Source organism: Genypterus blacodes, unplaced genomic scaffold, assembly GCF_046128005.1.
Source record: "Genypterus blacodes isolate CSIRO-AG114 ecotype Tasmania unplaced genomic scaffold, CSIRO-AGI_Gbla_v1 ptg000227l_1, whole genome shotgun sequence".
NCBI classification, from domain to species: domain Eukaryota; kingdom Metazoa; phylum Chordata; class Actinopteri; order Ophidiiformes; family Ophidiidae; genus Genypterus; species Genypterus blacodes.
In genome coordinates this window covers 165,001-192,228 of record NW_027467025.1, presented here as the reverse complement: position 1 = coordinate 192,228, position 27,228 = coordinate 165,001, and the positions used below count along the sequence as shown (strand labels likewise).

Here is a 27,228-nt window from a genome sequence, read left to right as displayed (position 1 = left end):
AAGCCAGACTGAAGACATTTTGAAAACGTTGTAGGCTTCTTTAATGGCTGTAAGTGTGACCTTCAGACGGACCTTTGCACACGACACAGTGTTACACACAAACTTGCAGAGGAGCAAGAAAATGCTTTAGTTTGTCAAATGGGTCCTTTAAAAATTAAGAGCCTGAAAGGAGTCACAGAAATGAAACATTCAAGTAACACATTCCAAAACTAAAGGAAATAAAATTAAAATGAGCAATCAATCAATCAATGGACGCCAATGACACAGAGGGTCAATGTGGAGCCAGAGACCAAAAGCTAAGAATAACAATGTTCAAAAACTCCTAAAACTGAATAGAAACTACAGAGAAAATGAAACAAAATTTGAAAGTTTTCATTTTGAAGTAGATTTAGCAAATATTTAACAAATCTGTTCACTCTTGTGTCCTCAGGATCCAGAAAGTTGGACTTAGCTCCACCAACACCCAACGAAAATCCAAACCTCCCCCACCCAGGTCGTCCTCCTCGTGTCCCCGCTCCTCCAATGTCCCCAACCAGTCCGGTAGCCCTCGCATGCCCTTGCGAGTGCTATTTGGAACCCGACGCAGCCTTAGCTCCTCCCACTGCAGGACTGACAGCCCCTCCCCACAGAGGGTTTGTCCATCCAGGCAGCCCCTGTCGATCCGAGCCCCCACCGTCCCCATGCTGCCGCCCAGGACTACAACTTCCATGCGCCGCAGCGCCTCGCAAGAAGCCACCACCCAGTTGTCCTGCAGTACCGCCGCCGCCGCCGCCCGGACCAGGCCGAAACCACACGACCCGACTAAGGGCAAGCCGAACACCAGGGAGAAGGCGGGGCCTGCTAGATAATACAAAGAGACATGTGTGGATACGTATAGTCTTAGCGGACACGCGACACCTCAAGCTCACCTTAAACTGAGATGTTACGATGGTTGAAATCATTCAAATGTAAACTGACCTCGCGTTCGTCCCCAGACAGCTTGCAGAACTCACTTCACGGGCTTCCAGTAATCTTCAGTGACAGTCGTGAGGGGCGTGGCCACCGCGGTGCTATGGATTATGGATCTGTCCGCTGTTCCCCGGTCGCGTACATTGTACTCACAGTCCGTCCAAAGCTACACGATTACTCCATTTACAGTAACCTGCTTGGTTCACATTGCATGAAGTATATCATGACTATTTTGAATCTGTATGAAGGAAAATGAAATAAGAAAATCTATACCTTTAATAATTTGATACCCCCAATTGGGATGCATAGATAAAGAAAGATCATTTGAAGCTTTTTAACGAATGTCCCCACCTTGTTAGCTTAGTCTTAAGAGATCCCTAATATCTCCTGTGCTTTGTGTGTTCTGGGCTAAACAGGGACGCGATCCTTCTCCGGGCTAAGCGGGGGCGTGATCCCTCTCGGGGTGTGGCAGCGAGCAGAAGCCAGACGACATGTGTGATCGCTCTTTTTTTCTTTGTATTCCCATGTTAATGATGAGATCCTGTGCTAGCTTTTCCCACAGACAGGCAAATGTTGCAGCTGCAGCCTGATCATCACTGGAATCCATTAGTAATATATCGATTAGCACGTCACGTTTCTTCTTCTTCTTCTTGAGATCTCCAGAATATGATTCTGTCACCGGGACGTGACAGAGGACGAGGACGTAAGCGTTGCCTGTCTCGGCCTCTGTGTCCGTCTTTCTGCTCTCTGGGTTTTTGTTTTGTTGACACTCTGAATTGTACAAAATATGATCATTTCTCATAAAGACATCTTTATTTTTTATCTGGCAAAGCAAAGTGTAAATTTCACCTCTTGAACATTGCGTTGCGTTGTTTTGGCTCCTTGCCCGTTTATTTAAGCATGAGAAAAACACTGAAAACGCTGAGAGGAAGTTGTACCTGCTGGACTCCTCTGATGTGCGATGGTTTGCTGCTGTTTGGAGCCCAGCTTGTACGTGAGCACTGAGCTATGAAGTAAAGGTTTGATCACATGATTCAGCGTCTGTCTTTGTTCTTTCTGCTGTGACCTCGCAGCGCAACATGATGAATTGATGAATGAATGAATAATTAAGGACGAGACATCCAGAACTACTGGAGCCCAGATGGCCCCAGGGACGGTCCCGACGATCACTATGAGCTGAAACATAGAGCAGACTTTTAAGACCAATTCTGGGCTCTAATGATCAGAGCTCAGTGGGACAGGAAGTCCGTCTGGGCTGCAGGTCAGTGGTGAAGAATGCAAACAGGTTCTGGCTGACTTGGCACTGCCTTCCTGTAGATGTGGTTGATGTTGTCCCTGTTGATTACAGTCTCCAAGTTACGGACTTTAGAACATCCTGTACTTGCATACGGACCTCCGTAAGGTCTTTTATTTAAAAAAAAATCGAGGTACATACGATGATTTGTACTGTGAAAGGGCGAACAACAAATACTTAAAGATGGACTGAAAAGCAGAACTCTACTGGTATTCTCCATACGACCACATGACTCATGCTGCCAAACAACAAAGAGTCAGCATTGATAAAGGTCAAACATATGCATGTCATCATCCATATAGGTAAGGTTATGTAGCCTGAACTATGTTCCAAACCATATTCATCCAAATCTGAAACAGAGCTACAACATTTACACGCCAGAGAAAGAACGTTTAAAGATCAAGCAGCTGCAAAGAGGAGCTTAGACCCTTATAATCAATGAAAGATTATCAAACACTGTCTAATATTTGCATTATTACATGAAAAAAATGCACATTATTTCTATCTCAGCTTCTATCGACACCAGTCTGTGGTTTGTTCATCCTAAAGGATCATTTCAACTCATTGGCTGAATTATGATCATATCAGAATTAGAATGTTTTTTTTTGCCCAGTAGGTTTTCACTTACAAGTAATTTTGTTAGAAATAAATGAGTTATTATAATCAAAGTTATTTTACAGTACTATATAGAAGAAAAGTAAACAGCTCATAGGTAGGTTGATTCTGTATTCATTGGGTGGAGGGTGCACCGCTCCCTCCTGTACAGTAGGTGGCGACACACGCCAGAGTTATCGGACATCCAGCAAATGCAAGGAAGAAGAAGAAGAAGAAGAAGCGGCTGCGATCCCGTCATGGCTGTGCAGGTGCTTCTGTGTTGCCTGGACACGTTCCCGGTTCACCTGAACCCACTGGACGTTCTGGTTCTGAAGTCAGAGCTTGACTCAGTTTTCCACGGTGACGCGGACTCGCCCACGCTCCTCTTCAGCCCGCAGCGGCACTGGGCCTCCGCCAAGCCGGGGATTTTACTGCGCGTCCATCCCACCACGGAGGCAGAGACCGCGGGCTCCCCCAGAGCCGACACCGAGGTCCGGGTCAAGCTGTTCGCCAGCCGCTTCTTCCTCCGTCACCACGGCCTCCAGCGGCACAGCGGCGGCACCGCGCGGCCCGTGCGGCCCGTGAGCCTGGGCAGAGTGGTGCTGGGTGCCCGCAGCAGGCAGAGCCTCCGCCGGGCTGGAGCGAAGCGCTTTTCAGAGGCGCTGCTGGCGCTGTGCGGGCCGGGACAGCTGCTCCTGGCCCGGGAGGGAGACCCGCTGCTGCTGCGGGAGGAGGAAGACCCGGGGCAGGTGGGGGGATTGACGGTACCGCGTTATATTCGGTCCATCCATCAGTGAGCCGTGGCTCGATTGATAAGTTTTGAGCCTGTCCCATAGTTAAGCGACGAGTTGTCCAGTGAGCCGTCCGGCCAGAAATACAATGAATGGGCTCAGAACTTATCAGTCAGCCCTGTTTATATCAGCTGCACATGTTCAGGATGAATTTAAAGACCGAGATCGTCAATATGAATATGTGTTTTGTCAAATCAATTCATTCATTTGATTTCGTCTGTGGTTCCGTCAGCTGTTGGACCTGCTGGTGCTGGAGTGCAGCCCGTCCACTCAGGGACGGATCACAGCAGACACCTCGCTGGTTCTGACAGACTGCTGGGACCTGTGGGAGCCACCGGGCCCTCCGGCGCCCAGCAGGCCCCTCGCCACGCTGTTCGCCTCGGATTTCGCTCATTTCGCTGACGGACTTGGTGGAAGAAGCTCACTTCTGGACAACAAGAAGTTGCTGGGTTCTGGGTTTTGTGGAGTCCTGCGGGCCCTGGAGTGTAGGGTGGACATCCGTGTGGTTGACATGCGGCGCTGGATTGGGCTGAAAGGTCCCCAAGACGTCCCCGTGGATCTGGACAGCTGCGTCTTTGTAGGCAAACACCTGCTGCTCAAACTGGGGCTCTTCAATCACGAGTGGGTCACGGCGTCCAGGCCGACCGGACCCTCCAGACCGCCGCCACAGAGCCAGGGGATGGGAGCCTCACCCGGGGGCGTCAGAGTGCGTCCTCTCTCTGTGGTGGTTGTGGATGTGAGCCCAGATCTCAGTGAGGAGGTCGGTTTCATATCATCGACTCTGTGGTTCAACTTGAGCGGTGGAGAATTGTTTCCTGTCGGCAGCAGCACGCTGAGGATTAAGGTGAGTGAGGTCCTGAGCCTGAGCCTGAGCCTGAGCCTGAACCTGAGCCTGAGCCTGAGCCTGAACCTGAGCCTGAGCCTGATCCAGCACAGACTCACGTTTCCTTTGTTGTTGTAGTCCCATGCTGCCCTCTAGTGGTCGCTGTCTCCTCCTCCTCCTCTCCTCTCAGTGCTTTAGGCTCTGTGTTTCACCAGTTCTCCTTGTTCACCTGTCAGGTGGTTTTACTTTGTGACATATTTACACGTGACCTTTGTTTGTGTCAGAGGTGGACGCAGTTTCCTCCACAGTCCAACAGTCGACGCTCTGACTCTCTCTGCCGCTCGGCGTCTCCTCCGTTCGCCGCCAAGCTTCACATCCAGCCCGTCGTCTCGCCGCTGTACGGCGCCCACCGGTGCTACGACGCCCTGCTGTCTCAGCACTTCAGCACAGCCAGGTCAGCTGACGGAGGCCGGCAGAGAGTCTGACGTCGGGGCTCTTCTTCATGTGTTTTACCGGCTGTCCCTCCTTTTGTCTCCGTGCAGACTGGTCTCGCCGGGAGACGTCCTGACCGTTCCAGTGGGAAACCATCCCGACCTGCTGGAAAGGAACTCTGAGGGAATCCACAGGTGTGCTGTAGACAGATGCCGCGTTCCTCTCTTGTCCTCGGAACTCGCCCGGCCCTCGGCTCCGACTTTGCGACAGGAAAAGTAGGGCGAGATTTTCCGGCCCCGAGTTGAGTGATGGTCTACTCCAGCTCTACTTCTGGACTCGTGAATTTGCCTTCGATAACATTTGTAGAGACGCTGTAAAGTATCAAACTTATCTCATTCATATTTCAACATTTTCTTCAATCATCTTCTCCTGAAAACAAACAAATGGAACAAAGAGTTTGCGATGCATTATTCCACAACGAGCCACCTTTAGACGATCATCTATGTTTGACAATCATACATAAGATATTGTTAAATCAATTCAAGTAAAAGTGATGGAGCTCAATCTGCACTCAACAACAGACACACATGAGACGCAGGTCTGATGGGGGAGGGGGGAGGGGTCAGTCTGCACCGCGGTCAGTCGGTCTGACAAACCGACAGATTTCTGTAATGGAGTAGTGGATTTACGTTGACGCGTCACCCCACCCCTACTTCTGTCCCAGCTGATGGCCCGAGTTCCAAGGTACGAGACGAAGGCAGCAGAGAAGTTTCAAGAATAAAGTCCAGATGTTCAGATGAAACCGCTTTAACTTTGAAATAAGAAACCAGAAATATGAGGAGAATACAGACGTGAGCATGAACCTGCTGACCTCTGACCTCTGACCTGTTGGGCCTGTGTGACTCTGCCAGGTGCCCCGTGGTTTACTTCAGAGTGCAGAGGGTTTGTGGCTCTGCAGAGAGAGAAGAAGAAGAGGAAGAAGAAGAAGGAGCTTGGCTGGCTGACAGACTGCACACATCGCTCTACATGGTGAGCTTTCTCACACACACACACACACACACACACGTGCACAAAGAGAGAGAGAGAGAGAGAGTAAGTTTGTCTGGGTGTGTCCTTAGGGAGCGTCCACCAGCAGCCGGGTCCCCTGTGTGTGTGCTGAGGGGACCGGGTCTGTGTGGAGCAGCCTGGGGCCTCCAGGACTCAGCAGCACCATCAACCAGATCAGCAGCATCATCCTCCCCCACCTCCAGCACAGGTAACCTAGCAACACACCACCTGACCTCCAGCAGGGTGGTGAGTGAGTGACAGCAGGGTGGTGAGTGAGTGACAGGAGGGTGGTGAGTGAGTGACAGGAGGGTGGTGAGTGAGTGAGTGACAGGAGGGTGGTGAGTGAGTGACAGGAGGGTGGTGAGTGAGTGACAGGAGGGTGGTGAGTGAGTAGCAGGGTGGTGAGTGAGTGACAGCAGGGTGGTGAGTGAGTGACAGGAGGGTGGTGAGTGAGTGACAGGAGGGTGGTGAGTGAGTGACAGCAGGCTGGTGAGTGAGTGACAGCAGGGTGGTGAGTGAGTGACAGGAGGGTGGTGAGTGAGTGACAGGGTGGTGAGTGAGTGACAGCAGGGTGGTGAGTGAGTGACAGCAGGGTGGTGAGTGAGTGACAGGAGGGTGGTGAGTGAGTGACAGGGTGGTGAGTGAGTGACAGCAGGGTGGTGAGTGAGTGACAGCAGGGTGGTGAGTGAGTGACAGGAGGGTGGTGAGTGTAGTAACCTGCATGTGTAATGTGTGGACTGGTTGCTGGTTTCCTGTGTGTGAAGCAGCTCGCTCTGTGGTTGCACTGTGCTCCTTCATGGTCCAGGGGGAGGCGGTAAAGTGACGGCGGTCAGCGCGGCGAGCCGAAGACTCCACCTTCATCTGTTAAAGGTACGACGCCGCAGCACTGAGCCTTACGTCTTTACATTACATTACATTACGAGCATTTGGCAGACGCTTTTATCCAAAGCGACTTACATTACATTACCACCCTACGCAGAGGGGGGGAGCAATTGAGGGTTCGGTGCCTTGCTCAGGGGCACCTCGGCAGGGGCTCGAACCGGCAACCCTCCGGTTCCCAAGCGGAAGCACTACCCACTGAGCCACTGCCTCCCTGCCTCCACTGTCTTCATTCATATCTCTAAAACCCATAATCATCCAGACTGTCCTGTGTGCGTGTGCGTGTGTGTGTGTGTGTGTGTGCGTGTGCGCGCGCAGGTGGACTGTGTGACCGTGTGCGCCGACACGCCTGCAGCCTCGGAGGCGAAGCTAACTTCGGTCTTTCAGAGAGCCGCCGCCCTGCAGCACTGCGTCCTGCTGCTGAGGAACCTGCAGGTCCTGATGCGACCTGCGGGAGGCCTGGAGGGCGACGGCGGCCCGGAGGCCGACGGCCGCCTGCAGGCTGCGCTCTGCCGCCTGCTCGCCAGCGTCCCCAACAGGTGACAGTGAGGCGCTAACCTCATGATTGGATGAGCCAAGATTCACCAAACATGTGAATGGTAGCAGCTAGCTTCCTGTACGTGTGTGAGCGCATGAACACGCTGAGGCTGATGGGTATTTGGAGTTTTGATGACCTGCTGGGCTGCAGATCTTCTTCAGACCCTTCACGTGTTCACCTTTGTCTCCAGCGTGGCGGTGGTGGCCTCCGTCTGCAGACCTCGCCAGTTGACTGCAGCCGTCATGGCTGCGTTTGTCCACCAGGTGGCCTTAGAGAGTCCCAGTGAGGAGCAGCGCCGCGCCGTCCTGGTTAGCCTCAGCCGAGACCTCCGGCTCGGTCGGGACGTGGACCTGGACCGACTCGCCAAAGTCACTGCAGTATGTCTACGTGTCAAACATTACAGACCTGAATACCAGGTTTCATCTTCATCAACCATACTGATCCTCTTCCTCTTGCTCCTCTTCTTCCTGCTCCTCTTCCCCCTCTTGTTCCTCTTTCTCCTGCTCCTCCTCTTCCTCCTGCTCCTCCTCCTCCTCAGGGTTTTGTGCTGGGGGATCTCAGCGCCCTGCTGGTTGAAGCTGGTAGAGCGTGCAGAAGGCGCCTTCACAGCAGGTGACCTTCATCTTCCTCATGTTGTGTTTAGATGGATCTTCTTTATTCCATCAGAGGTTTGATGTAAAAAGGCCTCTTACTCTTCCTCGTCACTTCCTTCAGTGTTGTGTTGCTGTAACTTCAACACAAAACAGGCTGTGCTTCTGTAAACATCCGTCATCAACCAGAGGCCTCATGTCCCTTGTAACCATGGAGACACTACAGATTTATGAAGGACATTAAACACTCGACCCTAAACCCTCCAGAGACAGTGAGTCAGTCTGCAGGTCTACAGGTCTACAAGTCTGCAGGTCTACAGGTCTGCAGGTCTACAGGTCTGCAGGTCTGCAGGTCTACAGGTCTGCAGGTCTACAGGTCTGCAGGTCTGCAGGTCTACAGGTCTACAGGTCTCAGTGTGTTTGGCCCCACGTGTCGTCATGTCATTGACCTGGAGAAGCGCTGCTCTCCTGCACCTCTGCTGGTCACAGTGGGAACAGCCTGAGCGTTCCTGTGTGTTTCTGTCAGCAGTGGCGGTCTGTCAGAGGAGGATCTGTGTTCCAGCGGGGCCACCGTCCTGAACCAGGACTTCACCTCCGCCTTGCAAACCCTGCAGGAAGCCCAGTCTCAGGCCATCGGCGCTCCAAAGGTAAACACGCGGGGCTCAGTAATACAGAACACGTTAGCCTGAACATACGTGAAGTCTGTCCAAACCGCCTGTACGCAGATCCCAGACGTGCGCTGGGAGGACGTGGGAGGTCTCCGGCAGGTGAAGAAGGACATCCTGGACACGGTCCAGCTTCCTCTGCAGCGCCCTGAGCTTCTCTCCCTGGGCCTGAACCGGACCGGAGTCCTGCTGTACGGTCCGCCCGGCACCGGGAAAACCCTGCTGGCCAAAGCCGTGGCTACAGAGTGCTGCATGACCTTCCTCAGGTGGGACCGGGGTACTTAGGGCTTAGGCTGAAGGAGTGAGACTCAGTCATGATGATGTTCTCTAAGGACTGGAGGTCTGTGTGTGTGTGTGTGTGTGTGTGTGTGTTACAGTGTCAAAGGTCCAGAGCTCATCAACATGTATGTGGGTCAGAGTGAGGAGAACATCAGAGAAGGTTTGGACCACCATGACTTTTTGCAAATTCATGACTGTTTGTGTGTCTCTGTGTGTGTTTGTGTGTGTCTCTTTGTTTGTGTGTGCGTGCCTGTGCGTATCTCTGTGTATCTCTGTGTGTGTGTGTGTGTGTATCTGTGTATGTTTGTGTGTGTGTGTATGTCTCTCTCCCTCTCTCTCTCTCTCTCTCTGTGTGTCTCTGTGTGTGTGTGTGTGTGTGTGTGTGTGTGTTACTGGATCCCTCTGGTTGTGTTTTCATCATCAGACCTGCGTCTTTGTGGACACACACACACACACACACACACATACACTGTAGTGACTCTTTTGACTCCAAACATGTCGCCATGGCGTCACACTGATTCTTATTTGGACTCTTAGCGTGTTCAGTGTTTGTGTTTAAAGGAGCAGCCCGTGTTCTTCTTCTCTTCCCTGCTTCCTGTCTTCAGTGTTCTGCAGAGCGAAGGCTGCGGCGCCGTGCGTCGTCTTCTTTGATGAACTGGACTCCTTAGCGCCCAGCAGGGGGCGCAGTGGAGACTCTGGAGGGGTGATGGACCGGTGAGACCACTTATACTGTGATGGCTGTGACCTCATGAACTCTGTCTCTCTGTCTGTCTCTCTCTCTCTCTCTCTACCTCTGTCTGTCTGTCTGTCTCTCTCACTCTCTGTCTGTCTGTCTGTCCCCCCCCCAGGGTGGTCTCTCAGCTGTTGGCCGAGCTCGACACTCTCCAATCGTCTGTTGGCGTTTTTGTGATCGGTGCTACGAACCGGCCGGACCTGCTGGATCAATCGCTGCTCCGGCCCGGCAGGTAAGAGGCGGAGCTGCGTGGGTGTTAGCCTGAGCCCAGCGTCTCATTGGCTGCGGACGTCTCATGGGACTCTTCTTGTCTCCTTCAGGTTGGATAAGCTGGTGTACGTCGGGATCAACGAGGACCGCGAGTCTCAACTGCAGGTCCTGGAAGCTGTGCTCAGGAAGTACGAACACACTAACAAGGAAGGAGAACCTGACAAATCAAATAGGGACAATGAAGGCAGCCATCCCCAGACTGTCCCCAGGCTGTCCCCAGACTGTCCCCAGGCTGTCCCCAGGCTGTCCCCAGACTGTCCCCAGGCTGTCCCCAGACTGTCCCCAAGCTGTCCCCAGGCTGTCCCCAGGCTGTCCCCAGACTGTCCCCAGGCTGTCCCCAGACTGTCCCCAGGCTGTCCCCAGACTGTCCCCAGGCTGTCCCCAGACTGTCCCCAGACTGTCCCCAGACTGTCCCCAGGCTGTCCCCAGGCTGTCCCCAGGCTGTCCCCAGACTGTCCCCAGACTGTCCCCAGACTGTCCCCAGGCTGTCCACTGGGTAGCACTGGAAGAGTGCTGCTTTAATTCTGTATTATGTGGCGTTGTAAACTTTGACGTGTGTGTCTTTGTGTGTGTGTGTACTTGTGTCTGTGGTGAGTTCAGGTTCCAGCTGGACCCTGGGGTGAATCTGCAGGATGTGGTGGAGCGTTGCCCCGCCCACATGAGCGGCGCAGACCTTTACGCTCTTTGTTCAGATGCCATGACGGCGGCCATCAAGAGGAAGATCGCCCTCATCAGTGACGGTGAGACAGGAAGCAGCTTGAAGCCCCCCAAAAGGTCTGAAAGAGCAGGAACCCTTCTCATGACTCTGTCTCCTGTGTCTGTCCCAGGTGAGGACCCTGAGGACGCTGCAGTCACTCTGTCCTCTCAGGATTTCTGCACTGCGTTACGAAGCTTCAGGTCTTCAGTTTCTGATCAGGATCTTCTGCGGTACAAACACATCCAGCAGGAGCTCAGCAGGACCTGAAGACTCTGAAGACTTTATTTCATCAATAAACAGCAATCAGCAGTGAATCTGCTCCGTGTTTGCTCCTCGTCTTTACTGCCAGTCAGCTCTCCTTCTGTGCCCAGTCCATTTTGTATAGCCCGGTATCACATCATCGTTTCCACAGACCACAACATCAGGAACATTCCCTCTCTGGGAAGACCAGGAGAAGCTCCAGAGGGAACCTTTGTGTGTGTGTGTGTGTGTGTGTATATATATATATATATATATATAAATATGAGAGAGAGAGAGAGAGAGAGAGAGAGAGAGAGAGAGAGAGAGAGAGAGAGAGAGAGAGAGAGAGAGAGAGAGAGAGAGAGAGAGAGAGAGAGAGAGAGAGAGAGAGAGAGAGAGAGAGAGAGAGAGAGAGAGAGAGAGAGAGAGAGAGAGAGAGAGAGAGAGAGAGAGAGAGAGAGAGAGAGAGAGAGAGAGAGAGAGAGAGAGAGAAGAGAGAGAGAGAGAGGAGAGAGAGAGAGAGAGAGAGAGAGAGAGAGAGAGAGAGAGAGAGAGAGAGAGAGAGAGAGAGAGAGAGAGAGAGAGAGACCTTTCCTTCCATATCTTTATTCTTTTCCAGCAGCGCCCCTTATCAGCCGCTCGGTCTGTGACGTCACAGGCGTCGCTGTGTTTTCGGCGCCTCCGCTGGGGGTCTCGTGACGTCAGACCACCCAGCAAAGATGGCGGCGGCGGAGGAGAGCGGACCGAAGCAGCGGAGTCGCGCGGACAGAAGGGGCGTCTTCACCGCAGGTACGGAACCCGCCGAACCCGCCGGCACGGACCGTCTCACCGCGGGTCCCTGCGCGCGCCCACCCGCCCGCCCGCTCGTTCGTGCGTGTGACACCGCAGCGTCCATCGCGTCTTTCTGCGAAACCGCACAAACCAGAGCGTCAACACGCAGACGGAGGCGCGTGCACCGTGCGGGGTGAGACGCCGGTTTGAATCCCGGTGTGTGAACCTGCGCGCGCCGCTTTAAAGCGTCACGGTGCCTCGAAAAACACACCGGAAACCCCCAAAGTCGTCGGTCCGTTTGCCAGTTAGAATCTGCGGTTGATGAAGAAGAAGGTTCCGCTCAGTGCTCGCTGCAGTCTAATCAGTGTCAACTCGCGCGTGAACGTGTGTATGTGTCGCGAGGGTTCGTGGTTTGTTTGGCTCGTGCGATCACGTCACCGCGCGGACAAACGGACGCAAAGAAGCTGCACCTGTCCGTCACTTTGATGTGTGGAGAGGTGGCCATAGGAACGAGCTGGAAGAAGCTACCTTTGTGTCGCGCATGTGGCCCGTGACTCCTCACGTGTTTTGGTCTTTGCTCGCCAGTAGCGCCTCCTGCTGGCACTGGTGGAACTGCAGCTAGGTGTGAGGGCGTGGCCTTTTCCTGCTTTATCTGTTGACATCACCCTGGTTTGGGACCTGTGCCCCCCCCCCCCTTTTTTAAAGCGTGGGACAACGTTGTGCAATGAAAGGGGCGGGGCTTAGTCATGACGTTCTCTGTCTCGCCTATCTCTTTCTCTGTCTGCCTCTCTCTTTCTGGCCTTTCGTCCTCAGATGGTTGCCGGCTTAAATCCGCCGTTCCCTCCGTGAGATGCGAGGAAGAGCACTCTCCGGAGGCAGAAGAGGCGGAAAAGATGGAAATAGGCGTGGCCCGGCCGGTGCAGCTAGTGGTAGCCGACGAGGATGAACATTGTTTCTGGCTGCAGGAGGCGGAGCTTGAGCGGCTGCTACTGCAGGAGGAGGTGCGGGACCTGCAGGTGGTCGTGGTCTCCGTGGCTGGAGCTTTCCGGAAGGGCAAGTCCTTCCTCCTGGACTTCATGCTGCGCTACATGTACCACCAGGTACCGACCCAGTCTTGCACCACACTGCACACTGAGTGAGGCCAAATACTAGTTGAATGTTCTTATTGTACTCCAGGTCCAGCTGAGTTCTAATGTTCTTACTAAACACTAACATGTGATGTGACCCGGGTTTCACTTCTGTCACGGCTCAAATCCACCGGATCGGAGCCTTAAAGAGGATTTCAGGCCGACACAAAGCCGGCAGTGTGGCGGCTCACTGCAGCTAATTCCAAACAGAAAGTGGTCTTTGTGCTTGGGGAAGCCCCGCCCCCCTTGAGGCCAGGACGCGCTGGGGTCTTGCATATTGAAAGGTTGATTGATAAGTACTTAGCCAGTAAAGGCGTTCCTGCTGATGTGAACCTTGGAGTTGCACATTCCTCTGTGTGATGAAGCTTTAAGGTCGTGACCTCAGAGGTATCACTCCTGTTCACCTGTAACCTTCACCTCCCTCCTTTCTCCTTCCAGGCGTCCAGTTCGTGGGTCGGGGATGAAGACGAACCTCTGACCGGGTTCACCTGGCGGGGGGGCTGTGAGAGGGAGACCACAGGGATCCTGGCCTGGAGCGAGGTGTTTGTGGTGGAGAAACCGGATGGCTGCAAGGTGACGTCATACGCTGGACGTTTACGTGAAGATTGACACATTAGCATTAGCTTAGTGTGCTCCAGGTGTGGTCAGGACTAACGATGTGATGCTAATCTAAAACTTAGATCACCAACATTCTAACAAGCGAGCACATCTTAGGCGCTTTGCCCGACCGCCATGTGCGAAGGCTAGCACCTTGCAATGCTAAGTCCCTAGCTCTAAATGGGCGACATCATGATTCACTTAGTTTCAGCATGGTAACGACATTATGGTCTGTTGGGATGAAGGTAACCAGTTTGTTTTGTGTGCCTGTGCAGGTTGCAGTCCTGCTAATCGACACACAGGGGGCGTTTGACAGCCAGTCCACCATCAAAGATTGTGCCACGCTGTTCGCCCTGAGTACCATGACTAGCTCCGTACAGGTCAGCTTCCTGTTTGGACAGGAAATGCCATGCCAAAATGCTGCGATCTTACACATGGAGACTCCTGATGGTGGCGCTATAGCAGCTGTCATGATTTTTAAAGGCCTCAGCTTTGTGCCAAATGTGCTTCTTACACTGCCACCTGCTGGAATATTGGTCACTCTGATTCAATCCATTTGAACTTTGACCTTTATCTTTGTTTGTGTTTCAGGTGTACAATCTTTCCCAGAACGTCCAGGAAGACGACCTGCAGCACCTCCAGGTCAGAACCGTGTCAGAACCGTGTCACTGTTGTGTTGTGTCCTAATGGGGGAGGGGCTACGTCCCTATGTCTTTGTGTCACGCTGGGATAGGCCACGCCTCCGGGAGAGGGCGTGTCGCAAAGACAGGATTCTCGTTTCTACCGTGTGTGTGTGTGTGTGTGTGTGTGTGTGTGTGTGTGTGTGTGTCCTCTCAGCTCTTCACAGAGTACGGGCGGTTGGCCATGGAGGAAGTCTATGAGAAACCTTTCCAGGTACCATTACCATGGCATATATGTGTGTGTGTGTTTGTATATATGTATGTGTGTGTGTGTGTGTGTGTATATGTGTGTTTGTATATATGTGTGTGTTTTTGTATTTGTATGTTTGTGTGTATATATGTGTGTGTGTGTGTGTTTGTATATGTGTGTGTGTGTGTGTTTGTATACATGTGTGTGTTTTTGTATATGTATGTTTGTGTGTATAAATGTGTGTGTGTGTGTGTATATGTGTGGTTGTATATATGTGTGTGTTTTTGTATTTGTATGTTTGTGTGTATATATATGTGTGTGTGTGTGTGTGTGTGTATATGTGTGTTTTTGTATTTGTATGTGTGTGTGTGTGTGTGTGTGTGTGTGTGTGTTCTCTAACTCTCCTCTCCGTGTACAGACTCTCATGTTCCTGATCAGGGACTGGAGTTATCCATATGAACATCCGTACGGTCTGGAGGGGGGGCGGAGCTTCCTGGACAAACGGCTCCTGGTCAGTTCAGCGTGTCATCAGTTCTTCTGTGTGTGGTGAAGTCCGGTCCATGTCTGACTCTGTGCCGTGTTTTCAGGTGAAGCAGAACCAGCACGAGGAGCTGCAGAACGTCAGGAAGCACATCCGCTCCTGCTTCTCCAACATCAGCTGCTTCCTGCTGCCTCACCCGGGACTCAAGGTGGCCACCAACCCGCGCTTTGACGGCCGACTGCAAGGTACCACGCGTCACGTTGTTCTGTTAGGTCCGGTTCCTCACGGGTCAGGGTTTGGGCTTCAGAGTGTGACGTGTCCCCCTCCAGATATCGACGTGGTCTTCAAGGAGGAGCTGCTGCTCCTTGTCCCAACGCTGCTGGCTCCTCAGAACCTGGTGGTGAAGGAGATCGGAGGAGTCCGAGTGACCTGCAGAGACCTGGTGCAGTACTTCAAGGTCAGGACACGGGCACACACACACACACACACACACACACACACACACACACACACACACACACACACACACACACACACACACACACACAAACACATATACTGTGCACACACACACGTACACACACTCATACACACACACACTCATACACACACACACACTCACACACTCACACACACACACGGATACATACTGTGCTTTTGTCTTCAGGCCTACATGAAGATCTACCAGGGGGAGGAGCTTCCTCATCCTAAGTCCATGCTGCAGGTGAGACTCAAACACATTCATCTATAAAATCTTCTTTATTCAAATCAAAGTTGAAATGAAGGTTGTTATGTTTCTGTTACCTAGGCAACAGCTGAAGCCAATAACCTTGCAGCTGTAGCAGGAGCCAAAGACGCGTACAACAAAAGCATGGAGCAGGTAACGCATCACTTCCTGTGTGTGTGTGTGTGTGTGTGTGTGTGCGTGCGTGTGTGCCCCTGGCCTGATGGTCCCTGCTGCTTCGGTGTTGCGGTTTCAGGTCTGCGGCGGAGACAAACCCTACATGTCTCCCAGCGAGCTGGAGCGCCGTCATGCCGAGCTTCTTCAGGCCTCAGTGCGACACTTCCGCTCCATCAAGAAGATGGGCGGCGAGGAGTTTTGCTTCCGGTATCAGGAGCAGCTAGAGGCGGAGCTAGACGAGGCCTACGTCAACTTCTGCAAGCATAACGATGGCAAGAACATCTTCTACGCCGCGAGGACTCCCGCCACACTCTTCGTGATCATGTTCGTCATGTACGTGGCATCGATGGTCACGGGCTTCGTGGGCATTAGCTCGGTGGCCACGCTGTGTAACCTGGTGATGGGCGTGGCCCTGATGGCGCTCTGCATCTGGGCCTATGCCAAATATTCTGGGGAGTTCCGAGATGTGGGCGGAGTCATTGACCAGGTGGCCGAAACCTTGTGGGAGCAGGTGAGAGCAGGCGGTCGCCGCCCCAAAGTATAAAAGTAGGATGGCGTCGATTATTTTGTAGGCGTGGCCATAGGTCCAGTGAAGTGTATCTGTGTCAGGTCTTCAGGTCTGTAGGTCTCTGATGGACCCTTATTACATTACGATCATTTAGCAGACGCTTTTTATCCAAAGCGACTTACATTGCATTACCACCCATTACAGCAATTGAGGGTTCAGTGCCTTGCTCAGGGGCACCTCGGCAGGGACGCGTACCAGCGACTCTCTGGTTCCTAAGCCGAAGCTCTACCCACTGAGCTACTGCCTCCTTCATGGATCCTTATGGATCCATGAACACGAGTTAGAGCCTCTAAAGCTCCTCTACATGAAGACACAAGCTTAGTTAGATGTTCTCAAACCTTCAGTCATGTTCCACCACCAACCTGAATGAACGTCCATCAGAAACACACACACACACACACATTTTCAGATGCAATGTTTCTGTGGCGTCTCTTCATCTTTCCAGCCTCCTCTTCCTCTAATACCCTTTTCTTATTTCCTGTCCTGATGCTCCCAGCGGACGCCGCGCAAGGTGAGAACCGCGGCATCATGGGATTGTTTCTTCTGGTGGAGGCTTTAGGAGTGGCAGCATCATTGCTTGCGTTGGCTCCTCCTCCAGCTTTTAACTCCTCCTCCTTTTCCTCAGGTCTTTTCCAAACTCTTGGAGGTGGCTCGCAGTCGGGTCCCGTTGGGCAGCCTGATCCCGGCGCGGCGGCCCCGCTTGGCCTCCAACAACAACATGAAGAAGAAAAAGTAGCTGCGCAGGCTTTGGTCCCGCCTCCCTCCCGGTGAACGGAGGTGGGCGGAGCCTCTGCCGTCTGCGATGTCCGGCGGTGTCGTGCCATCGCGGTTGAAGGTTTGAGGACTCGCTGTAGATGATTAGAGTTAGTTTTGTCACTGGACCAGGTGTGTGTGTGTGTGTATGAGCCAATGAATGAAGAGCATGAAGACACGCCCCCCTGCTGCTCCCCATCACTCCTCTTCCTCCCACTCTGCTTGGGTGTTGTCTTTGTCGTGTTTGTTAGTATCAGCATGACGAAGAAGAAGAGGAGGAGGAGGAAAGATGGAAGATGAAGAATCACAAATGGACCTCATTCCTGCAGTTCAGCCTCCTGATTGGTCAGATAGTTTTGACATCTAAGCCTTGAAGTTTATGTCCGTCGCCTAGATTCAGTTATGCTAATTTGTTGCTCCTCCTCCTCCCCATCTGGACCAATCTGAAGGCCCCTGAAACTTCCTATTTATTTTAGAAGACATTTAACGAAAAAAACACTTAACGAGGGAGATGTGGGCGGAGCCACTGCACTGTCCACACATGGATGTTTATCGATGATGTCACCGTTGAGTTTTAAAGCCAAACTGTAAGAAATCCTACAGATCAAAGGTTGAGTGTCATTCTGTTTCCTCCTTTTATTTATTGCCTGTGTGTTTGTGTTGTTGTACAGTGTAAACACAGGGCGTGTATGAATTATACATATATAAATATACATTTTCTAGACTTTTTGTAGCTGGAAGATCAAGGTGGGACTTCGGCTCTCTGGATGTAAACGAATGCTTTGGTGATTTGTGGATAACTCTAATAAATTCCTTTTTTATATCTATATATTTGTAAATTTAGCCTTTGAGCACTGTTGCCCCGCCCCCTGCTGGCAAATGTTTGATCTTTTGTTGTTGTTGTTTTTGTTCTTCAGTTATTTTCTTTTCATTTATTTAATAAAATGTTAAACCAAAATCCTCCAACACACACCCAGCTGTGGCTCTGTTACTTCACACTTTGACCACAGAGGGCGCCAGATTAGCGTATCATCCGCTGTGCAGAGAAGGTGCAACCTGCCGTCCCTCCAGGACCCTGACCCCTCCCACCCTGGACACAAACAGTTTGTAACCCTCCCCTCTGACAGGAGGCTGAGGTCCATCAGGACCAAAACCTCATGCCACAGATCCAGCTGCAGTGGGCCTCATCAACAAGACCCGGCTCTGACACCGACCACATCATCTCCCCAGCAACTTGCACGTTTAATCTTATTCAATTTAGTTCATTTATTTTCACATGTTTTTTAATTGAATTGAATTTCTTTCAGACGTCCTGTAGTCCTGCCAAGTCCACTCTGACCTTCACAAACTGTGTCGTCCCTGACGTAAACCGAGTCCGAGCGCGTTTCAAGCTCGCCAAGAGCAACAGAGCGCGAAAACCCGGAAGGCCACGTTGCTAACGGAGTGCCGTCGGGTTGCCGGAAGCTGCCGGATGCGGGCTAGGGCCTGAAGCTGAGGCTCCGGTGTTTGCGGGCTCCGCTTTGATCCAGAACGGACAGAGTGACGGTCTGTCAGAAAGGCCACGGCAGCAGGACCACGTACAGGGACAGGTGAGTCCCCCGTCCGTCCCCGTCCCCGTTCAAGTAGGCTTTCACCACCATTCTGTAGCCGCAGCGGCTGGTGTTGAACGGCACGCTGCTCAGGCACGGCGGTTTACCTCTGACCTCTGTTTCTCTCCTTTTCCTGAAGTCTTTATTCTTCCAGATAAGTTTGCAGTCGTAGGCGGTGGCCTGCAGCTCCTGCAGGTTTTCTGTGTTGCAGCTGAGCTGAGCGGCGTGAAGGTCCAGGAGACCCGAGTGCCGCTTCAGCATCTCCTCCAGAGCTCCTGGAAGACAGAAAACCCTTGTCTCACTGACAGCACAGCGCCCCCACCGGGCTGCATCCATAATCACACGCCACAGGAGATGAGGCCGGACTGGTTCTGTGTGGCTCGGCCTGATTCACTGTCGGATCAGATTCTTGCTCTATGTTTAATTTCTAAAATCTATTTTCGCATCTTTTTTTTTTTACCTGTTTTGTTTCCTGACCTTTTTTTCAAATGTAGAAGCACATTTAGTTTGTAATAATAATGATGAGGCTTGTCCTGAAGGTGGTGCCAGCAGTGTGGGACCTCTCAGTCTCTCTACACTCAGGCTTAGCTAAAACATCTGATCCTGTGGAGGATCGACCCCTCAGGTCATCTTGGAGCTGCCCCAAGTCCTCCACACCAGATCCAAACCCCAGAGACACCTGCTGGACCTCCAGCTGGACTGAAGACAGGATGTCCTCGTGCCTGCTCAGAGTCCTCTGGTCACACAGAAGAAAGCAGGAAACATTACAGACGTCACTGTGTGTCCCAGCAGGGGGCGCTGCATGCTCCCTGCTGTTCTATGCTCCTCTAAACCACGACTCTGACCTGACCTGAAGCCACCGTCTGCTCCTGTCTGCTGCTCTGCATCACAAACTTCAGCGAGTGACGCACGGACATAAGCGCTGACTCCCAAGAGCCTGCCGGACCCGGCGACCTCGGCTGGGACCCTTCGGACATCATCGCGGGCCCATCGTACTTCTCCCCGGTCTCCCCCGGTCCTCCCACAGAGTCGGCTGTGGCCATCGGCCTGTCGGTACGATTCACAACATTTGGGGACACAATGAAGAGTGAAACGGTGGAACAGGAAGTGATGTTCCATCAAGTCTCTGCGCCAGCAGAGGAAGACACAGAGCGGCACTGACGTCTCATCCTGAACCCGTCCGTTTATGCGTCTGAATCTTAATTAAGTTCACATCTGCGCACACAAACGTTGCGCTCATTGTTTGATTCTATTGATCCATTTATTGATTATTGGCAGCAGAGTCTCCGCTTCACCGTTATCTTACCGTTCAGTCCGTGAATCCGCCGCTGAGGTCACCGATTGACCTGATCGGTCATCCAAAGCGGCGCTGGTGATGGATGAGCCCTCAGGCAGCGCGGCGAGGAGAAAACATTAGCAGGAAGTGACGAGAGAAACAACCTGCTGCTGCCGGAAATCAAACTTCTCATCAATGTGACAATCAGGATCAACTTCCGCCGATGATTCCTAGAAATGAATCAAATCAAACATCGAGACGTCTGAAGTGAAGAAGAATAAATCAATAGGAATCAAATGTAGTTAAAGAAGTAAAGTTACACACATTGTAGAAATTTTAGTGACGTCTTCAGCAGCTCCACACAATTCTACAGCTGAGTGACAAACTAACAGAGGAAACATCCACAAGGTTGATTGATAAGTTCTGAGCCTGACACACTGGACAACAAAAGGGTTGAACTCTTTCATGAATTTTGGTCTTGATTGTTGACTTAATGTGTTTGCTGCTTCCACATCACATCATGTTGGGAAAGTCTAAAAGGGTCAAAGGTCAAACTGCTTCAGGATCAGATCATTATCATTCGTTCCCTCATATAACCAGTAGGACATTTGGTTCCATAAGACTGCAGGACTCAAAACAAGACCAATAGTTGTGATTAATAATGGTTCATTGTAAGATGGTTGACTGATAAGTTGTGAGCCTCATATAATATATACAAGGCTCAAGATTTAACAATCAGCTCTGTGGAACAAGGTTCACAATTTATCAATCGGCCTCCACCGTAATCTCAGCTAATTCAATCTTCAATCTGACTGTAAATGGTGATAGGTATCAGGGTTGATTGGTAAATAGTGAGCCTATGTTGAAACAAGGTGGCTGCTAACTAACAGCAGCCAAAAAGTCCAAAGAGGTGCTCAGGGTTCCTGATCCGGTTCTGTGGCAGCTGAGGAAGTTCTGGGGGTTTTGAAAAGGTCCTAGGCACCCCTGGGATTTGTCATCATGTACAATTGGTTCCCTCCTGGATTTGGAACTGTACACGCTGACACTGAGGCCTTCAGGTTCCCATCTTGCCTATCATATGGTGCAGTTTCCATGGTTACCACAAACCGAGTCGGCGGCGCAACAGGAAATGTCACAGTGTTAAGAACGTCATCATCAGTGAATTTCAACACTAAACTGTCCTGATGGTGGCGCTACATGGCAGATAAGGGAGAGGATGAAGTTAGACACGCTTCACTCAACCACCAAGCAGCCGCTGAGCTGCATTTAAGTCTCATTGGAAAAATGAAGATTTAAATTAACAGCAAACAAACAAACAACACATTTTAGACTTTGAACTGTTTTCAGATGAAATGATCCAATTATAAAATTCTGCTGGAAAACAAAACTGAACAGGAGACGTTTTGGGACGTTAGGATGACCCTGAACGCAGCACAGCAGACGTACGGCGATGAAGATGTGAAGAAAGTGTTGTTTATTAGTGAAGGGAGGAAGACGAGGCTGCGTCTGATTGGTGAACTGCCAGGCCAGAGGGCTGCTGGGCCGAGTTCTGACCCGACCCCCCCAGGTTGCCACCGAGGCTCATGGGAGCGGGTGGCCGGGGATTGAGGCGGGGGGGCAGGGAGTTAGAGGGGCGGATGAGAGGCGGGGGCTGGTGTAGGGCGGGGCGGGGCTGCAGGAAGCGAGCTTGCTGTTGTAGGGGCGGCGGCTGGCGGTGCAGTGAGGGCGTGGTCGGCAGCGAGGGCCGGAGCAGGGGAGGAGGTTGATGGAGAGAGGACGCGGAGCTGGATGCGGCGGAGGTCTGAGCCGAGGAGGAGGAAGAGGCTGCAGGAGACGCCCCTGAGGAGGTCACCTGACCCTGCAGGAGAGGAGAGGGCGGAGCTTAGGGGACCTCAACTCGTTCAGTATCAAAGATCAATCATGTTGCTATTAATCACTTATTGGTGCGTTAACGTTAGAAGCTTCTGGTGGAGCTTTTTTCACTCAGTCTAAATACTTTCACTCTTTTTCAGATCTATGGTGCATTCAAAGCCTGTAGGACTTTTCAGTGCAGTTCATATGTATCTGGACTGTCCAACATATCAAGCTAAATGTTTATTAGCGTTGGATTATAATCGGTCCACATCTGTCTCAGCAATCCAAAGCAAAGACTTTCTTGACTGAAAACTGTAAATAAAATCCCCCCACCTCTTCGTCCTCTTCGTCAGTGCTCTTCCCCGACGGAGTGGTGGAGCTGTTCTTCCCCTCCTCTCCAGAGGTGGCGCTGTCTCCGTTGGGAGCCCGGGTTCCCTGCTCGGCCTCCCATTCCTGCAGCACCTCCTCCAGGTTGAACCGCCGGCGGTAGTTGACAAAAAAGTTCTTGACCTGACCCACCGTCTTATTTCCTATGACGTCGGCGATGGCCTGGAAATCTTTGCCGTATTTTCTGACGCCTAAAGAACAACGGAGACGTTGGAAATCAAAGGAACGTTTCAGACTGAAAAGGAAAACCCTAAATGTGAGATGGGAACCTGAACATCCACAGGGTTTCTACGCTTATTTGCCAATTAAACTCCATCAGCTCAGATATGTGGGCGGTCACTGTGTGTCAAAGCTGGCAGAGGGCGGAGCTTCATTCTGACCATCGTGACAACATTCCACTGAAACTACAGACATCGAGCTTTAACGCTCAGTAACAAACACACTTTGTGTCTCCATGGTTACATAGGACATGAGGTCCTGGTTGGAGGCGACAGGTGAGAGAAGAAGGAGTTACAGCTCTATTAGACGCAAAGCAACAGATGAAGAAGAGTAAGAGGACGGAGAGAGGAAGAGTGGAGCCGTCTGAGGATCTGTATGTGAAGAAGAGGAGCAAAGGGAGCTGCTGGAGAACAGAAGAGGAGATGGAGAAGACAGGTTGGGCCCCCCGCCTGTAGTTACTATGGTAACTCTAGTTCCTGTTATCATAAGCTGAGCTCAGGTTGAGCTGAGTCCTGTTTGTCTGAATGCTCTCATTAGAACATGATGAGGCTCGTTTCTCTACTAGAGACCTGGGATGGAGGAGAGCTGCTCCATGTTTCCTGCTCATCTTCATCACTAAACTCATTTCATGCATCACACTGTTCTACTCTGGAGAAGCTCCGCCTATGGTGAAACCTTCTCTGAAGTCCACTTCCTGTTGAGTGCTGACAGAGTGAGTCTGTAACGTAGTCGCTCACCTTGGACGGCCAGAAGCTGCTCGTCAGTGGTCCAGCGAGCGTTCACCTTCTGGTTACTCTGAAAAAACACAGCGGCACAGCTCAACCACCCATCCATCAATAATCAATCCAAATACCATCACTCGCTGACCAATCCTGTACGGACAAGAAAGCCCCGCCCATTTTAATAACCAGCCTTCACTTCTGTGTGATAAAGTGGTGATGGTACCTCAGGCAGCCGGAGCTCCTCCAGCCCACAGGCCAACATCTGCTTCAGCCCGCTGTTCATCTGTTTGGAGTTCTGGACCTGAACAGAACAGAGAAGAGAAGCTGAACCTCTACAGACCTCCAGAAGACACCTGACTGACACACACACACACACACACACACACACCCCTGACAGTTTACAGTTTATGTATTGATTTGTTTGTGATTGGTTCCTTTCATAGGAGATCCAGAGTGACAACACGTCCTGATTGGTTGAGCCAAGATGTTTCTACATTTGAAGGTTATGTCATTTTCAACTATTGATCCACGATGGCACAAACTGAGGTGTGTCACAGCTGACCAACCGTGTGAACCTTTCCCTGGCCCGCCTCTGAACAGGAAGTGGTGCCTCCTACCTGTCTCTTCAGGGACACCAGCTCCATGTCCAGCTGTCTGAGGAGCGTGTTGGCCGCTGAGGCGCTGCAGGACACCGCCACCACGTCCTCCTGGGTCAGGTACATGCCTTTGGGGGGACGGCAGCGGGAGCGCTGGTGGTGCCGATGCTGCAGGGTCTGATGTTCCCGCCGTCCCAGGCCGACCTTGGAGCCCGGGACCGCCGCTTCGGCCTGGGCCTGAAACGAGACCGCTTTGTTGTTTGCGGATTCTGCTGGTAGAAGGCCGACGGGCCCGGGGTGAGTCCACGTACCTCTTTCTTGGTTTCCTTGTTGGGGTCGTAGTCGCTGTCGTTGGCTTCGACGGGATTGGCGTCCTCCATCTCCTCGTCACTATGGCAACAATGTGAACATTGTGTTTCTTATTTTTCTATGTAACCTTTTCAACGTCTTCATCCCGTCCGAGTTCACACACTTGACGGTGCCGAAGTCGCTGGTTTCTATGGCAACCGTGTCTTTTTGTTTATGTGAAAAGAATACCGGCCGCTATTCAAACTACATGAAGCGAGCCGTTCTCATAACGTTTAGCGAGTCCAAACTCCTCCAATTCCACAAAACCGAGCAGAGCACATGTTTAGTTTGATGATAGGCGGCACACCTGTCGTCATGGTTACTGCGGCTAGCCATTTTGCGGGCCTGTCGGTCCATCAGACTGGTTCTGGAGCGAGTCTTCTTCCAGGAGTAGTAGTACTTCACCAGGCTGGAGATGGATTTATCCGGTAACTGTCGGCAAACCACAAGCGTCAGAACGTTGGGCTGAGTCCTGAGTGTGTGCGTGTTGTCATGGTGCTAGTGTGGTGCTGTTGTTGTTTTTGTTGTTTACCATCTGCTGGATGCGGTGGAAGCTCTTCCCGTGGAAGCTGAACGCCTGCTCAAACAGAACTTTGTCCTCCACCGTCCACTCGTCCGGGAACGGAGTGAAGTTGGGCAGGTCAGCCAGAGATTTCTCGATGTTGTGTTTGTGCCAGAACAGCATGCCGAGAGCCTGCACGCACACACACGCACGCACGCACACACGCACGCACGCACGCACGCACGCACGCACGCATCATGTGACCTTTTCTGCAATAATGTGACTCAGTGAGTGAAAGGTCAGAGGTCAGGGCCTACCTGCTCCACGTTGTAGCCATGCTTCTCCTTTGCTATAGCGATGTATTCATCTACTGTGGGGAAACACACAGAGTCCCATATGAGGACCTGACAGGAGACTGCAGCTTTTCTGTGCCCATCTGCTAGTTCACCAGAGAAGAAGAGAGTTCTTGGCTCTGGTGAAGAACTTATTTTACTCTTTAAATCTCTAAACTTCACTGAGGCTCAACCACCGATCGATCAATCACTTTGATCAGTGGATCAGCTGATGCTGATAAACATCTGGCCCGTGTTCACTCTGCTGCTGAAACCAGTGAAGAAAGTGACAATGATGAAGAAATAAAGATAAAAGAGTTACGTTACGTTTGGAGTCGACGATGGTGTGATAGGGGGACCAGACCAACATCCCCCCCCCCTCCTTCTCTGAGTACTTAGACCAACCTGAGACAGGGAGACAGGAAGCTCAGCACCAGGGTGGATGAGCCTCACTCACTCACTCACTCACTCCTTCACTCCCTCACCCCCTCACTCCTTTACTCACTCCCCCCACCTCTTCACTCCCTCCCTCCCCCCTCCCTCCCTCCATGCTCTGTGATGTCATTTGTTGACAGCAGATTCACATTTACTACAAACTGTAACAGAAACGTGACAGCACCTATACTATCATCTAACAACTTGCGATCATTCACACACACACACACACACACACACACAGCGGCATGTTATAACTGTGTAAATACAGACTGTGTGTGTGTGTGTGTGTGTGTGTGTGTGTGTGTGTGTGTGTGTGAGTGAGTGTGTGTGTGTGTGTGGATCGAGGCTACCGACGTCTCTCAGCCCGGTCCAAACACTGAGGTCTCACCGGGTTCAAACTCCGGGATGCTGGCCTGGTAATCCGCTCCGACGCGCAACTCCGGGATGCTGGCCTGGTAATCCGCTCCGACGCGCATGCCCACATCTGCCACACACACAAACACACACACACACACACACAGACACACACACACACACACACACACACACACACACACACACACACACACACACACACACACACACACACACAAACAAACAGTCGCGTTACGTTACAGCGGTGGAACACGGAGCAGGCGCGCGGTGTTCGAGGCTACCACCCACCGTGTTCGTCGTCGCTGGCGCTTTCATCAGAGAAATGTCCGTTCGAAGCGTTGGACGGACTCTTGGTTCCGTTGGTTCGGCCTTTGCCCAGATACTCGGAACCTTTGTCCATCATCCCCGGCATCTTCGCGGCACAAGCGCGCTGTGAATCGGCGTCTGAAGGCGAAACGTCACCGGGAGCGCGGAGCCTCTGCCTTCTCTGCCTGCTGTGACACGAGTGACCGCTGCTCCGTCCGTGGCGCTGCTGCACCCTGTTTACACGCTCACTTCGCGCTCACAGCGTCACACACGACTGAGTGAAAACAAGGCGGAAGCCACCGGCTATGAGACGCGTTTAGCACGTTAAACGCCTCGAGTGTTTTCGTCAGAGCGACAATTTTGATCCCTTAAAGTCGTTACGGTCAAGAACTAGTTACAGCAGCGGAAGGTTATTAAAGCAGCGCCAGGGGGCAGTGCTGCACTGCGCCGACAGCAGATCCCTCCGCCGGGGAGAGAAACTCAAACGGTTCATAAAGATGAGACAGAAAAATAGAAAATGACGGATCGGATCCAGAAATAAACCCGAGTGAAGCTTCAGCTGTGTCCACTACAAATCTGTGAATGTAATCATTTAATGTAAAGGTAATAGTTGTGAAATATTAATTGAATGTAACGTAACAACAAACACATGTGATGAAATCCCCACGTAACGTGTGATGACGTAAAGACACCAAACTTTATTCTGACTTTAACATTATAAGGACAATGCATAAAAGACATTCCTCCAAACATTTCCACCAAAATGAATGTAGTCAATTAGCATTTTATATTCAAATATATCAAAGAATACAGCAGCTGTGATATTCATAAAGGTCGTCTCGCTGTGAATGTAGGATTCTTACACCAAAACACACATTTATTACTACATTTATACTGTTTATGTGATGATGGCTTAACTGGCTGTGTTGTTTACCAGTGACCAGCAGGGGGCTGTTCCAGCCAGCAGAGGGAGCTGCTGCTGCTGCTGCTGCTGCTGCTGCTGCTGCTGCTGCTGCTGCTGCTGCTGCTGCTGCTGCTGCTGCTCTCTCCCTCCGTCCCTCTCTCCTCTCTCCCTCCCTCTCTCCCCCCTCTCTCCCCCCACCCCTCTCTCTCTCTCCCTCTCCCCCCCTCTCCCTCTCCCTCTCTCTCAGCAGGTTTGGTACCCTCAGATGGCTGCAGCAGCATGAGGCAAGAAAAGCAAAGGGAAGTTATTGGAGAGAGAGACAGAGAGAGAGAGAGAGGGGGAGAGGTAGAGAGAGAGAGGGTGAGAGAGAGAGAGAGAGGGAGAGAGAGAGAGAGGGAGAGGTAGAGGTAGAGGTAGAGGTAGAGAGGGAGAGAGAGAGAGAGAGGGAAGAGATCGAGAGAGAGAGACGCTTGTGCAGCAGTGCTGAGGGCG

At 51.8% G+C, this 27,228-nt stretch overlaps 6 protein-coding genes and 1 long non-coding RNA gene across 13 annotated transcripts in view; 5 read left to right on the top strand and 2 right to left on the bottom strand.

Annotated features, from left to right (window-relative positions):
* Positions 1-1,975, top strand: part of ttbk1a (tau tubulin kinase 1a) — a 31,474-nt gene extending 29,499 nt beyond the window's left edge. For both annotated transcript variants that reach the window (XM_076170694.1, XM_076170693.1), the window contains one exon: positions 431-1,975. In XM_076170694.1, the coding sequence (XP_076026809.1) occupies positions 431-848 (418 nt within the window). In that variant the 3' untranslated portion in view covers positions 849-1,975. The remainder of the gene's footprint in view (positions 1-430) is intronic.
* Positions 1,976-3,061: 1,086 nt separating this feature from the next.
* Positions 3,062-10,898, top strand: pex6 (peroxisomal biogenesis factor 6). 4 transcript variants are annotated; one of them, XM_076170699.1, is made up of 18 exons: positions 3,062-3,585; positions 3,860-4,471; positions 4,735-4,904; positions 4,993-5,076; positions 5,794-5,911; positions 6,001-6,137; positions 6,694-6,799; positions 7,127-7,347; positions 7,537-7,723; positions 7,885-7,958; positions 8,463-8,583; positions 8,662-8,867; positions 8,979-9,040; positions 9,486-9,594; positions 9,729-9,845; positions 9,934-10,011; positions 10,484-10,623; positions 10,711-10,898. In XM_076170699.1, exons 1-18 carry the CDS (start codon positions 3,094-3,096, stop codon positions 10,845-10,847), a joined length of 3,171 nt encoding a protein of 1,056 aa, XP_076026814.1. In that variant the 5' UTR covers positions 3,062-3,093; the 3' UTR covers positions 10,848-10,898. The 4 variants fall into 4 exon arrangements, with proteins under 4 accessions (XP_076026814.1, XP_076026813.1, XP_076026812.1 ...); XM_076170698.1 differs by having other exon boundaries at positions 3,062-3,600; positions 6,697-6,799; XM_076170697.1 differs by having other exon boundaries at positions 3,062-3,600; positions 8,466-8,583.
* LOC143016381 (uncharacterized) lies at positions 6,144-6,687 on the top strand. The gene is made up of 5 exons (XR_012965517.1): positions 6,144-6,286; positions 6,324-6,352; positions 6,393-6,440; positions 6,478-6,525; positions 6,563-6,687. It is a non-coding gene; the product is annotated as an uncharacterized LOC143016381 (long non-coding RNA).
* A 516-nt stretch (positions 10,899-11,414) lies between the features above and the next one.
* Positions 11,415-17,840, top strand: LOC143016377 (atlastin-2). Of its 2 annotated transcripts, XM_076170689.1 has the most exons (14): positions 11,415-11,609; positions 12,405-12,691; positions 13,157-13,291; positions 13,591-13,695; positions 13,907-13,957; positions 14,153-14,209; positions 14,604-14,696; positions 14,773-14,911; positions 14,996-15,123; positions 15,334-15,390; positions 15,475-15,546; positions 15,647-16,078; positions 16,632-16,646; positions 16,761-17,840. In XM_076170689.1, the coding sequence occupies exons 1-14, from the start codon at positions 11,540-11,542 to the stop codon at positions 16,869-16,871; spliced, it is 1,752 nt and encodes a 583-aa protein (XP_076026804.1). In that variant the 5' UTR covers positions 11,415-11,539; the 3' UTR covers positions 16,872-17,840. The 2 variants fall into 2 exon arrangements, with proteins under 2 accessions (XP_076026804.1, XP_076026805.1); XM_076170690.1 differs by lacking the exon at positions 16,632-16,646.
* A 351-nt stretch (positions 17,841-18,191) lies between these two features.
* On the bottom strand, positions 18,192-19,520 carry traf5 (Tnf receptor-associated factor 5). The gene is given in 4 exon segments (XM_076170709.1): positions 18,192-18,237; positions 18,239-18,769; positions 19,038-19,213; positions 19,323-19,520. Coding segments are annotated over 4 exon segments (951 nt in total).
* Positions 19,521-20,076: 556 nt separating this feature from the next.
* Positions 20,077-26,056, bottom strand: rcor3 (REST corepressor 3). Of its 2 annotated transcripts, XM_076170691.1 has the most exons (13): positions 25,815-26,056; positions 25,604-25,635; positions 25,540-25,564; positions 25,041-25,118; positions 24,699-24,751; positions 24,412-24,573; positions 24,187-24,311; positions 23,843-23,921; positions 23,553-23,768; positions 23,159-23,236; positions 22,951-23,008; positions 21,941-22,185; positions 20,077-21,611 (listed from the first exon to the last, which is right to left on the bottom strand). In XM_076170691.1, the coding sequence occupies exons 1-13, from the start codon at positions 25,936-25,938 to the stop codon at positions 21,231-21,233; spliced, it is 1,656 nt and encodes a 551-aa protein (XP_076026806.1). In that variant the 5' UTR covers positions 25,939-26,056; the 3' UTR covers positions 20,077-21,230. The 2 variants fall into 2 exon arrangements, with proteins under 2 accessions (XP_076026806.1, XP_076026807.1); XM_076170692.1 differs by lacking the exons at positions 25,540-25,564; positions 25,604-25,635.
* Positions 26,057-27,090: 1,034 nt separating this feature from the next.
* The window catches only part of kcnh1b (potassium voltage-gated channel, subfamily H (eag-related), member 1b), a 15,336-nt gene continuing 15,198 nt past the window's right edge, over positions 27,091-27,228 (top strand). The window contains exon 1 of the mRNA XM_076170681.1: positions 27,091-27,228. This exon is cut by the window's right edge and continues 107 nt beyond it. The gene's annotated coding sequence lies outside the window, so the exon portion shown is untranslated.